The 14,015-nt window shown below is 44.2% G+C and overlaps 1 protein-coding gene across 2 annotated transcripts in view; it reads right to left on the reverse strand.

The window, feature by feature from the left end:
• tubgcp6 (tubulin gamma complex component 6) overlaps window positions 1–14,015 on the reverse strand; it is a 54,740-nt gene that overhangs the window by 39,988 nt on the left and 737 nt on the right. For both annotated transcript variants that reach the window (XM_068004929.1, XM_068004928.1), the window contains exons 2-3: window positions 10,937–11,787; window positions 8,914–9,077 (exon numbers count right to left, since the gene is read on the reverse strand). In XM_068004929.1, coding sequence (XP_067861030.1) covers window positions 8,914–9,077; window positions 10,937–11,686 — 914 coding nt within the window. In that variant the 5' untranslated portion in view covers window positions 11,687–11,787. The remainder of the gene's footprint in view (window positions 1–8,913; window positions 9,078–10,936; window positions 11,788–14,015) is intronic.

Raw genomic sequence — 14,015 nt, forward strand, 5'->3', positions numbered from 1 at the left:
ATGCAGCAAGACCTGGACAACATCCAGGCTTGGGCTGATAAGTGGCAAGTAACATTCGCACCAGACAAGTGCCAGGCAATGACCATCTCCAACAAGAGAGAGTCTAACCACTTCCCCTTGACATTCAACAGCATTACCATCGCCTACTCGCCCACCATCAATATCCTGGGGGTCACCAATGACCAGAAATTTAACTGGACCGGCCACATTAATACTGTGGCTATAAGAGCAGGTCAGAGGCTGGATATTCTGTGGCGAGTGACTCACCTCCTGACTCCCCAAAGCCTTTCCACCATCTATAAAGGCATAAGTCAGGACTGTGATGGAATACTCTCCACCTGCCTGGATGAGTGCAGCTCCAACAACACTCAAGAAGCTCCACACCATCCAGACAAAGCAGCCCACTTGATTGGCACCCCATCCACCACCCTAAACATTCACTCCCTTTACTACTGGCACACCGTGGCTGCATTGTGTCCCATCTACAAGATGCACTGCAGCAACTCACCAAGGGTTCTTCGACAGCCCCTCCCAAACCCGCAATCTCTACCACCTAGAAAGACAAGGGCAGCAGGCACATGGGAACACCACCACCTGCACTTTCCCCTCCAAGTCACACACCATCCCGACTTGGAAATATATTGCTGTTCCTTCGTCGTCGCTGGGTCAAAATCCTGGAACTTCCTACCTAACAGCACTGTGGGAGAACCTTCACCACACGGACTGCAGCGGTTCAAGGAGGCGGCTCACCACCACCTTCTCAAGGGCAATTAGGGATGGGCAATAATTGCTGGCCTGGCCAGTGACACCCACATCCCATGAACGAATAATTGAATGTAAACAAAAATTTCTACTTAATTATTAATTAAATAGTTTTTAAATTACATTTTCTTCCCCTTTACGTTCTCAACCAGAAAATGGTATGCAGCTTGGTGGGGGGAAATGTAGTGACCTGCACCCAAGCGTGCCCTGCTTGATATCCAAATCCTTCAACAGCTTGAATTGTCTTTTTGTTTCCACAGCAACCACCGAAAACTTTGCTAAAGCATGAGAGGAATTGCAGGTGTGTACCAACCCATCCACCACTTTGTGCCAAGGTGCAGTGTTATATCAATATTCATGCTTCTGGTCTGCCCTGCACTACTTTAGTAAAAATAACTTGCAATTAACTAGCACCTTTAATATACAGAAAAATCCCGAGGTTTTTCGTAAATAGACGGAAAGGAATTGGATGCTAACAAGGGAGAGATTAGAGGGCAAGTTAAAGATTATATATGTTGACAAAGTTTAGTCCAAGAGGTTTAGACAGGGAGTTTGAGAAAGTAGAAGCGAGGCAGCTAAAGGTTCAGCCAATGATGGTTGAAGGGGGAATGCACCAGAAGCCAGAGACGTAGGGCTCGAATTTAGCAGGCCTGCGGGTTCCCAGCGGGTGGTCCTCCGGGAGCGTGGTCAACACGCTCGGCGAAATTAGTGGGTTGCCCGCGCGATCGTAGCAGGCAACACACTAATAGGAATCAATTACCTGCTCCTCCGGGGTCCACGCTGCTGGTCTGCGCGTCGGGCGGGCTGCACATGCGCAGTACGATCTGTCAGCTGGAGGCTCTCTCGTTAAAGGGGCAGTCCTCCACTGACAGATGCTGCAACCAATGGAACAAATTGCAGCATGGAGCAGCCCAGGGGGAAGGCTGCTCCCAGGTTAATGATGCCTCACCCCAGGTATCATCAGATGGGGTGAGGAGGAGGGGGAGGACACAGAACTTCCCCCCGGCGGGCGGGAGGAAGCGGCCTGCCTCTGCCACCAAGAAGGCCTGGCTCGAGGTGGCAGAGGGCGTCACCTGCGCCACCAACATATCGCCCACCTGCATACAGTGCAGGAGGCGCTGCAATGACCGCAGTAGGTCAGCCACAGTGAGAACACGAAGTCTTTCCCCTACACTCCGTCTGCCACAACACTGCCCCCACCCCACATCTCCTTCGGCACCGCCAACACTACTCTGTCACATCACCCTTCATACCCACTCAAACCCCATCCTCATCTTACCTCCACCTACTCACCTCGCCAGTACTCATCCTGCCACTAACAAGCAACCCAATCCTCATACAATCTCATTGCTCTATCCCATACTCACCCTCTCGTGCATCTCCCTCACGGCCAGCCTCACTCAACCTGCCACCACCTGTGCTGCAGCCACAGGGCATGCATCACAGATGTGCAGTAGGCAGCGTAAGGCAAACGTGTCGTGAGCATGAAGAGGGTGCACAAGGGTGTCTGAGGGTGTTACCTATATTGAATTTCAGAGCAACAAACAGCACACATTATATTGACACCACCACTGCCATGTCTCCGCGAATCCTGTCCGTTGTGTCCAATAATGCCCGCTCCTGGGTATCACTATGAGGACCCACCACTGATGCCACCCATCGTGTTACTGCAGAGTAGGTGCAGGTGTATTTGCAGGGCTCTTCCGCGCAGACGACTGAGAGACATCGGCGGTGTAGCCGGCTGCACCCTGGAAGGATGCGGAGGAGAAGTTGTGGAGGGCAGTGGTGACTTTGACAGCGACAGGTAAGCAGTTGGTGCTGGGGCCAGCCAGGAGCAGCTCGGCATGAAAGAGCCTGCAGATCTCCACGACTACATGTCGAGCGAATCTGCGCCTCCCTGTGCACTGCTGCTCGGAGAGGTCCGGGGAGCTGCGCCTCGGTCTGTGGACCCTGCGGCGAGGGTAGTGGCCTCTGCGATGCGTCTCTCCCTGCGGTAGCCCTCCCTCCTGCTGTGCAGGTGGGCGTGCAACAACACCGTGTTGGGGGGCTCCACGTCTCTGCGGCAGACGGCGTGGACTGCGAGGCTGCTGGGGCTGGTCATGCTGTTCGTCCTCCGAGGGTGTCCACGCACCACCCATCTGGCAGGTGTTGGTCTGAGGGGTTGTGCAGGGTAGGTGGGTGGTTCCTCGCACTAGGGCTGCGGTTTAGTGTCGGTCTGTCCTCTGGCTTGGCGGGGGGTGGTGGAGGGCAGGGGTTGCCCTATGTGACGCGGTGGCCTCCTGCGTGGGTGAGGGCTCTCCCCTGTGGAGTGCACCTTGGCAGCTGCCACAGGCTGCTGGCTGCAACACGCCTGGTTGGAGAGAGACTGTTTCCCCCAGTGTGGGAAACTCACTGCCTTGAACCTAAAATCCCACACTTCCTCTTTTGACAGCTGCTTCAGCTCATTAACTGACCTCAACAAGCAAGGTAAGTACTCTCAAGTGGAACCCCGCTGGCTTTAATTGCCTGCGGGATTCCCACCAGCGGGGCTTGCGCGCGCAGCCCCGCACGTCAGCGCGGTACCCGGAAATGGGCGGGATTTCGGCGCGATCCGGTCACGTGACCGGATATCGGGATTTTCGGGGCCCCCCGCTGGAAACCCGCAGGTAACCCGACACGAAAATCGAGCCCGTAGGAACAGAGCGCTCCGAAAGGGGAGGGAATGTAGGACTGTAGGAAATTTCAGAAATAGGATGGAGTGAACTCATTATTTGAAAAAAAATCCAATATAGTGTTAAAGTAAAAACATACATATAAATTAAAATCAAGAACCATTCCTGTTGCCATATCAGTGGCAGCATTTAATCCAGGGATACTGCAATTTGCAATGGCTGACCGAGCTCCTAAGATCACTTCAATTAATTTGGAGGAAGGCAAGACCAGTTGAGTTTAGAAAGTACAAAACAAGCTATTAAAAAAAAATGCCTTATGTATTGCAAGAGGTATATCATTTTCCCACTTTGAAAAGATATAGTACACTGGGGCCAAAATCATTGTTTTTCTAATTTTAATCGAAAAACGAATGAGTAAAAAGTAGAATACTTTTTTTGCTATAATTAGCAAGGATATATTGACCCCATTATTTTCTAAACTACATCTGTCATACGTTTCCCAAAAATATGTAGATTACATATTCTGTGATCAAAGGATAACTCGTCCACGGCCTTATATGGTCTTCCATTTCCTGAGTTTAAGAGATCCAAATAGCTTGCTCATGATCCCAAATCACTTACTTCACTGATGCAATAATTGTTCAACAGCTTCCTATGCAACATGCTTCACAATTTCTATGGTTTAGGAAAAATGGTGCTCAGTTCATGGTTATGAATAAAGCAGCAGAGAAAAAGAGCAAAATATGATCTGAATTAAACTCCTGGGATGTTTTGGAGCTGATTTGCATTCATCAAGAAAAAACTGTCAACTCCAATTGAAACAGCCACAAATCAGTAAAGCTCGGCACTTTATTCTTGTGCATATTAAAAACAAGTTACCCCCATACTAATAAAATAGGAACTCCAGACAGCACAATGGATCCAGTATCTCGAAGATAAACTGCCTATGACCACTAGAGATAAATAACTTGTGGTCTTACGAGACTCTGATTTAATTAAGAGACTCCTACTTTTTTTTTATTCGTTCACGGGATGTGGGCGTCGCTGGCAAGGCCGGCATTTATTGCCCATCCCTAATTGCCCTTCAGAAGGTGGTGGTGAGCCGCCTTCTTGAACCGCTGCAGTCCGTGTGGTGACGGTTCTCCCACAGTGCTGTTAGGAAGGGAGTTCCAGGATTTTGACCCAGCGACAATGAAGGAACGGCGATATATTTCCAAGTCGGGATGGTGTGTGACTTGGAGGGGAACGTGCAGGTGGTGTTGTTCCCATGCGCCTGCTGCCCTTGTCCTTCTAGGTGGTAGAGGTCGCGGGTTTGGGAGGTGCTGTCGAAGAAGCCTTGGCGAGTTGCTGCAGTGCATCCTGTGGATGGTGCAAACTGCAGCCACAGTGCGCCAGTGGTGAAGGGAGTGAGTGTTTAGGGTGGTGGATGGGGTGCCAATCAAGCGGGCTGCTTTATCTTGGATGGTGTCGAGCTTCTTGAGTGTTGTTGGAGCTGCACTCATCCAGGCAAGTGGAGAGTATTCCATCACACTCCTGACTTGTGCCTTGTAGATGGTGGAAAGGCTTTGGGGAGTCAGGTGGTGAGTCACTCGCCGCAGAATACCCAGCCTCTGACCTGCTCTCGTAGCCACAGTATTTATATGGCTGGTCCAGTTAAGTTTCTGGTCAATGGTGATCCCCAGGATGTTGATGGTGGGGGATTCGGCGATGGTAATGCCGTTGAATGTCAAGGGGAGGTGGTTAGACTCTCTCTTGTTGGAGATGGTCATTGCCTGGCACTTATCTGGCGCGAATGTTACTTGCCACTTATCAGCCCAAGCCTGGATGTTGTCCAGGTCTTGCTGCATGCGGGCTCGGACTGCTTCATTATCTGAGGGGTTGCGAATGGAACTGAACACTGTGCAGTCATCAGCGAACATTCCCATTTCTGACCTTATGATGGAGGGAAGGTCATTGATGAAGCAGCTGAAGATGGTTGGGCCTAGGACACTGCCCTGAGGAACTCCTGCAGCAATGCCCTGGGGCTGAGATGCTTGGCCTCCAACAACCATTACCATCTTCCTTTGTGCTAGGTATGACTCCAGCCACTGGAGAGTTTTCCCCCTGATTCCCATTGACTTCAATTTTACGAGGGCTCCTTGGTGCCACACTCGGTCAAATGCTGCCTTGATGTCAAGGGCAGTCACTCTCACCTCACCTCTGGAATTCAGCTCTTTTGTCCATGTTTGGACCAAGGCTGTAATGAGGTCTGGAGCCGAGTGGTCCTGGCGGAACCCAAACTGAGCATCGGTGAGCAGGTTATTGGTGAGTAAGTGCCGCTTGATAGCACTGTCGACGACACCTTCCATCACTTTGCTGAGGATTGAGAGTAGACTGATGGGGCGATAATTGGCCGGATTGGATTTGTCCTGCTTTTTGTGGACAGGACATACCTGGGCAATTTTCCACATTGTCGGGTGGATGCCAGTGTTGTAGCTGTACTGGAACAGCTTGGCTAGAGGCGCAGCTCGTTCTGGAGCACACGTCTTCAGCACTGCAGCTGGGATGTTGTCGGGGCCCATAGCCTTTGCTGTATCCAGTGCACTCAGCCGTTTCTTGATATCACGTGGAGTGGATCGAATTGGCCGAAGACTGGCTTCCGTGATGGTGGGGATATCGGGAGGAGGCTGAGATGGATTATCCACTCGGCACTTCTGGCTGAAGATGGTTGCAAACGCTTCAGCCTTGTCTTTTGCACTCACGTGCTGGACTCCGCCATCATTGAGAATGGGGATGTTTGCAGAGCCTCCTCCTCCCGTTAGTTGTTTAATTGTCCACCACCATTCACGACTGGATGTGGCAGGACTGCAGAGCTTTGATCTGATCCGTTGGTTGTGGAATCGCTTAGCTCTGTCTATAGCATGTTGCTTCCGCTGTTTAGCATGCATGTAGTCCTGAGTTGTAGCTTCACCAGGTTGGCACCTCATTTTTAGGTACGCCTGGTGCTGCTCCTGGCATGCTCTTCTGCACTCCTCATTGAACCAGGGTTGATCCCCTGGCTTGTTGGTAATGGTAGAGTGAGGAATATGCCGGGCCATGAGGTTACAGATTGTGCTGGAATACAATTCTGCTGCTGCTGATGGCCCACAACGCCTCATGGATGCCCAGTTTTGAGCTGCTAGATCTGTTCTGAATCTATCCCATTTAGCACGGTGGTAGTGCCACACAACACGTTGGATGGTGTCCTCAGTGCGAAGACGGGACTTCTAGTCACCTCTAGTGGGTCTGTCCTGCCGGTGGGACAGGACATACCCAGGGATGGTGATGGAAGAGTCTGGGACGTTGGCTGAAAGATATGATTCTGTGAGTATGGCTATGTCAGGCTGTTGCTTGACTAGTCTGTGGGACAGCTCTCCCAATTTTGGCACAAGTCCCCAGATGTTAGTAAGGAGGACCTTGCAGGGTCGACTGGGCTTGGTGTTTTGCCGTTGTCGTGTCCGGTGCCTAGTGGTCCGATGCCGGCTGGTCCGTCCGGTTTTATTCTTATTATGACTTTTCGTAGCGAGATTTTACAACTGAGTGGCTTGCTAGGCCATTTCAGAGGGCAATTAAGAATCAACCACATTGCTGTGGGTCTGGAGTCACATATAAGCCAGACCGGGTAAGGGCGGCAGGCTTCCTTCCCTAAAGGACATTAGTGAACCAGATGGGTTTTTACGACAATCCGGTAGTTTCATGGCCATCATTACTGATACTAGTATTTTAATTCCAGATTTTTATTTAATTAATTGAATTTTTTAATTAATTAATTGAATTTAAATTCGCCAGCTGCCGTGGCGGGATTTGAACTCATGACTCTGGATTTTAGTCCAGGCCTCTGGATTACTAGCCCAGTAACATAACCACTATGCTACCGTACCCGGTGTCAGATTGAACTAAGAGACTCACAACATGGTCGCAACTGAGTTATAGGAAGAGGATATGACATTTTTATATACAAGGTAGATAAAAGAACAATAATAAAGAAAAATGAACAATGGTAGAAAGACTCAAATTAGATCTTTATGGTGGCACATATCAATATGCCATGCCACACAGTGGTTTGCCCATTATTTGCAACAATGAGAGTTCTTAATCTCAGTCACACAGTGGGCCAAACATAAAATAAGCACTACCCTACAGTAAAATAGAAGAGAAAAAGGTCATTCTTTTACACCTTTATGATTTTACAGAATAGCTTTGGCTAAGTCCTGGTAGCAGATTGTCTACCCTCCTCTCCACTAAAGACTAATGCATAGCATGTGGATCTGAGGGAAGAACTTAAATAACAATAATAAAAATTAACTGAATTCAAAGCTATTTCTTTTGTCTGCCTAAATGTTGGGAGTCTAGGAACTAATCAGTAATCATGATGATTTGAGAGACGTCTATTACATATTTTTTAATTTATCTGTAGAAACAGGGTAACTGCATTTAAGAAATGGAGTTAAGATGGAAACTTTTTCCCTATTCAAAATGGAGACTGAAGTCCAGATGTTTGTTCTTTGATCTGTAGATTATCCCAGATATATAAGCTTGTAGGTTGCAAATCATGCCAATCAGATGGCTTGTCCGCTGTTTCCACATTATGTGATCAAGTGTCAAATGTGTTCAATACCTTAATTGCCTAGCCATGGAGAAGAATTTGATCATCAAATGACCCTGCTTTAACATTAAAGACAGATGTATAACTAAAACAGTTCTTGAGTCTCCCGTTCCTGGCTTCACACTACCTCATGCACTAACACGGGTTCTGTGTAAGGTCAATACCCAAATAATTTCTATTAGGGACTCAGATAAAAGCCACTGAAAGCACAATTTATGTAGAGTGCAAATCAATTATTTTGCAATAAACACCTTGCTGTGTTTCTCTGCTTCTGTGTAATTATCTTACTTCTAAATAATTCTATTAGCTTTAGCCTGAATATCAACAATCTGACCTTGTGGTGTAGTCAGGAGAATGTGGCGGACATCCCACGTGGTCTCCAGTGCATTATACCATAACATTATACCACAGTTGAAGGATAACTGTTAGTCCTATTACATGCCATTCCACTTATGGTATGCGGAATTATGCAGGCCTCAGTTCATAAGAGCCCCAGTCTGCTTATGGAATCTGCATTTTTGTTGTGAATACAAATATTGGCAGAAAGCCCAACTTAACATAACATAATTGAGCACTATTTTGCACCTTTAGCTAGTGCAGGAAATAAATTAAAGTCTGTAGGGAAGCAGCCGTTTTTTTTTATTTCCCAAGTGAAAGGAAATAAATGGTGAACTAGTTGGTTTTGTGATTCAATCATGCACACAGACTCGATATAACCACATAAGCAGTGCTTCTGCGTGGTCAGCAGGAAAATGTGCGGAGAAGCCTCTTTTCGATGTTGTAAATGTTTATGAAGTACTATTAATAGTTGCTTGCTCAAAATACAGTATTCAAAAACGTAGAAACAGATACCAATAAAATCCATCATTCACTTACCAACCAATTAGCTCCCAACATCTATACTTGCTAGGTTCATAAGTAAGCACTGCATTCCATAGATCAATGTCAGGAGTTGAACTGGGCTCTGACTGGGAATCTGGAGTAAGATTGGATGCTGACTGAAATCCTTCATCTTCTGACTGGTCAATGCTTTGAGGAACCTGTGTACACATACAGCATTAAGTTTCATTTTGCAAAGTAAGCACCACTCGATACAGCTAGCAAAAGTATTGATATAGTGTTACTTTAAGAATTAAGACAAAATTTAGCTTCTTCCCAGTAATGACATGGTGTCAAAGACCACGAACTCAAAATTCATTATTAGTTATATGGAACTCACTTCCTTCCAAGATTTCAATTGCATATTGTGGTAAACCATTACTTTTGTCCACTTGGCTGAATAAAAGATACTAGAACAATAAGAAGCACAATGTATCTAATTTAAACTCAAGAACATACACTTTCCACTAGTTTCTTATACAGAAATCTATTCGGCAGTATGGAAATAGGATATTGAACCCTGCTGCAAGTTACTTTAAATTGTTTATTGGCAGAAGTATCATTCAATATTATCTGATGCATATGGTTGTTTTTTTCAAAGACTTTGTTTGAGAGTACTTCAGTATAATTTCATCCATTCAACTGGCAGTCAGCTTTAAGCCTAATTTAAATTCAAAACTCTGTATATCTAACTTTTCATCATTTAAAAAAGGTTAAATGATCAAGATCAAAAAGATAAAAACTGGAAGAGGAACTAAGTGACTTCTGTTACAATTTACAATCTAAATCAATACAAAAATTCAGAGTTGGGATAATACAACTTTCATATAATGGAACTGTAAACAAACCTCCAATTATTGGCAATTCAAAGAAGACAGTGATAGCAAGAAAAGATCATACATTAATTTTTGAAACTGACCCAATTAATTCAATATAATTCTTGCATTTCATTTGCGCACTAAATACATATTTTATCTCTCTCACTCCATATACCACAGAGATGTATATAAAAATTCAATGCACCAATGATTTAATTATGTTGTCAAATTACAATGCAGACTTGAGAATCTACATAGAATATTCTCTACCATTCATAAAAACTATCTGGGACTTGGATTAAAACGTATTCAATGGAAATCTATTGTATTTCATCAAATTTTAACAAGCAACTTTGTGCTCCGTAACATACATTAATAAAGGGTTATGTCAGGTGAGAATTTGTTCCATCTTATAAACATCCTAAGTTGGATGCATTCTGGTACCATAAGACCATAAAGCAGCAAGAATTGGATTTATATTCTTTTTTCTGTACAGTAGTGTAAATTAGCATTCTTAAGATGCCTATCTGGAGGAGTGAGAAATGAGTCGTCATTTATCGCTGACTGAAACTGCTGGGTACTCAATCAATATTAAAACATTATCTTGCCGACATCTCCAGTTCACCATCCAGGACATAGAAAGAGGAACCGCCACTACGAGAACCATTTGTTAACAGATCCCTTTATGTTGGCTGAGTAGCTCTTTTCCTGCTTTCAGACCAGACATGGTGGATTTCCAACATGCTGTTAGCAAGGGAATAAAAACAAAGCCTTCTCTTAACAAGTAAAAGAATCTGTTTCTCAACCTGTTATTTTTTAAATGCATTTTTATGGCTTGAGTACAAGTCACATTAAAAATTGAACAGCTTCCATGATTGCATATTCTTAAATGTGCTTTGCCTAATGTGTGTGAATGATGGTTAGATGGCTTGAAACTTTAATTTTCATACTTAAAGGAGGAATATATGATGTGAGTTTCACACCTTCCTCAGGCCCCGATTGTTTATGCTGATTTCCGCTTGTATAAATAGAATTTTACGTTCCGGCGTATGTTAATGAGATTAGCAGGAAATTTATGAGTAAATTGATATTGGCAAAATGGGTCCACAATTATGCGTAATTTCAGATGTAACTTCTCAATTACACCCCCACAGGAAATTTCACACCTATATCTGGAATGTTATATGTTCTGCTTCACTTACCCTAATTTTAAGTCCAGTCATATCCACATTATCTGGCACTGCTGGCAAATCCAACTTAATTTCCATTTCGCAAGTACGACTATGTACCAGTGCACCAAAGAGTGACACTCGTGTATCTTTCTCATACTTGTCACCAGCTAAATAATTATGGGAGAATAGTCCAATGCCAGGTAATCCAGTGCCAGGTTTTGCATCCATTAATTGAAGCGTACGTTGTACACTATCATGAAACTGCAAGTCCTCACTGGAAATGAAGGACAACAGGCCTGATTCAAACAGGCTCACATCATAGTGGTCATAGCCCTGAAGTTTTACATTTCTTCCAACATTCTTATTGTTCAAGAAATAATCCTTTTTCTGTGGCTGAAGTGGATATGGTCCAGTCCCTGCAAGCTCAACCAGAAGTTTCAGAACAGAGCTCAGATCAGTCTGCGGCATGCAGGTTGATCTTTCTAACTGCTCTGTGAATTCCTCTAAGCGATCAGCATCTGTGCCCATGCCAGCCACCCTTAAGTTGAAGGACAGCATCAAGATTTTGTTTTTCACAGGTAGCTTACTGATGTCAGACTGAGACTTTGGAGTTGCTTCATCTCGGAAAAGATTTACAAATAGTGTATTGTAAGCTACCCTTTTTAATTTTTCCTTGAATTGTTCTCGGTTGAGCCTTCTTTTTCCCAAATAACACTTCCACGATAAGCCCGTCATGTGGGCTTCACAGAGGTCTCCAAATAACTGTGTAATGCTTGCCATTGGTGTTTCAGAAATGTCAAACACTTCGAATATGTCAAAGTTGAACAACTCTGGCCCTCAGATCCAGCATGGACAACAGCGCAGCAGATTTTCCTTTGAACCTAGGGGAGAAAGGAAAATAAAAAATTCTTAAATACTACAGTGTAACATATTAACTTTAAAACATCATTGTATTCAGACAAGGTTCTTTCAGCTATTGATAAAGAATACTTTGTTTTTCATTTAATTATTTCCCTCCAATTTGGGCAGAAAATATATAAAAATTGAAGATGGGTGGCACTTGCTTTGACTTTTTAAAATCAGGATGGATGGCACAGGACCAACACCAAAAAAGGTACCTGAGAACACAGCAGAAAATTCTACACTTTCAAAACGAACTTCCAAGAATACTCCTTTCACCTTTCATTTTACAAGCACAATTTCTAAAAAAAAATCACCACCCTTTACCACAGTGAACACAGTCGAGCTGAACATTAATCCTTTTACCAGTTTATTATAATTTGAACAGCATTTAAAGATATAATTCAGACAGAGTTGTTCACTAATTTCTTCAACAGGTATTTCTCCATTCTAACTATTCCTGCATCACTGCCCTGTGATCACAATTGATGATACATCTTAGCTCTTTCTTTGTAAAGTCTATGCACTTCATCATCCTGGTGTATGGTGCAATAACTACTAATGTCATCAGAAGACATCCATGATTGACAGCACAAACTTTAAAACACCCTATTACTCCCAACAACAAAAAACACAGCCACTACAATAGAATGACTCATGATGGAAAGAATGTGTAGAAATACAATCTGAAAGTAGAGAATATTGATTAGTTTGTCTCACTTCACCCTCAGTTATTTTCTGAACTTGTAAAACACTGAGCAATCTTGGCCTGCCTCAAACTAAGTTGTCCTCCAACCACTCTAGAACAGCAACTAACAAACCAACTAAAACACTGAACTATATAGCCAAAATAATAGGGTACAAGTCAGAGGAAGTCATGTTCAAACTGTACAGAGGACTAGACTAATCACACCTTGAATACTTTGTCCAGTTCCATTCACCAAAACACAAGAGACATTCAAGCAGCAGACACGGTTCAGAGAAGAGTCAGGAGGCTGATCCCGAGAATCAGAAGTCAGAGTTGTGATGAAAGGCTTGAGAAACTTAAGATTTTTCAGTTTTGAAAGGAGGAGGCGAAGAAGTGGTCTTAGAGAGCTAGGATGGTAAACAGCCAGAGAAAGGTAAATTAGAATATTACTAAATTGCAAGGGTAGGACAAAGAAACACAGGTTTAAACTATTAAAAGACAATGTAGGACTGATGTCAAGAAGTCCTTCTTCAAAGAGCAATTAATGTATGGAACAGACTTCAGAATAGAGTAGTGGAGATGAAAGGGACAGTGGCAGTGTGGATACAAAATTGGCTGAGGGACAGAAAGCAGAGAACAGTGGTGAATGGTTGTTTTTCAGACTGGAGGGAAGAATACTGTGGTGTTCCCCGGGGGTTGGTATTAGAACCATTGCTCGTTTTGATATATATTAATGACCTGGCCTTGAGTATCGGGGGGCATAATTTTAAAGTTTGCAGATGGCACAAAACTTGGAAATGTAGTTAACAATGAGGAGGATAGTAGCAGATTTCAGGAGGGCATAGACAGACTGATGAAATGGGCAGACACATGGCAGATGAAATTTAATGTTGAGAAGTGTGAAGTGATCCATTTTGGAAGGAAGAATGAGAAAAGGCAATATAAATTAAATGGTACAATTTTAAAGCGGATGCAGGAACAGAGTGACCTGGGGGTTCACATACACAAATCTTTGAAAAGTATCAGGACAAGTTGATAAGGCTTTTAAAAAAAAGCATATGGGATCCTGAGCTTTATAAATAGAGGCATAGAGTACAAAAATAAGGAAGTTATGTTAAACCTTTGTCAATCATTGGCTAGACCTCAGCTAGAGTATTGCGTCCAGCTCTGGAAACCACGCGTTAGTATGTGAAGGCCTTGGAGAGGGTGCAGAAGGAGATTTACTAAAATGGTACCAGGGTTGAAATCAACATGGGATCCTGGTCATTAATCAGCATTCTCTTGTAGATACCAGGAAGAGCAAACATCTTGGCAGTAGTGGCCCTTACTTGTGCTCATGCTTCTCCTTGTTTATGCTCATATACAAAGAGTGATTCCTTGGACAAAATACCAGAGAGCCATATCCCAGCATGAGTAAGTGCCTTTAGGGCAGCAACAGTACAGATATCAGATATTGAACTAGGGGAAGTGAACATTATAAACAGAATATTGTATTCCAGTGTGTATTCGGCACTACGACCA

This window comes from Heptranchias perlo, chromosome 24, assembly GCF_035084215.1.
Source record: "Heptranchias perlo isolate sHepPer1 chromosome 24, sHepPer1.hap1, whole genome shotgun sequence".
Classification (NCBI taxonomy): domain Eukaryota; kingdom Metazoa; phylum Chordata; class Chondrichthyes; order Hexanchiformes; family Hexanchidae; genus Heptranchias; species Heptranchias perlo.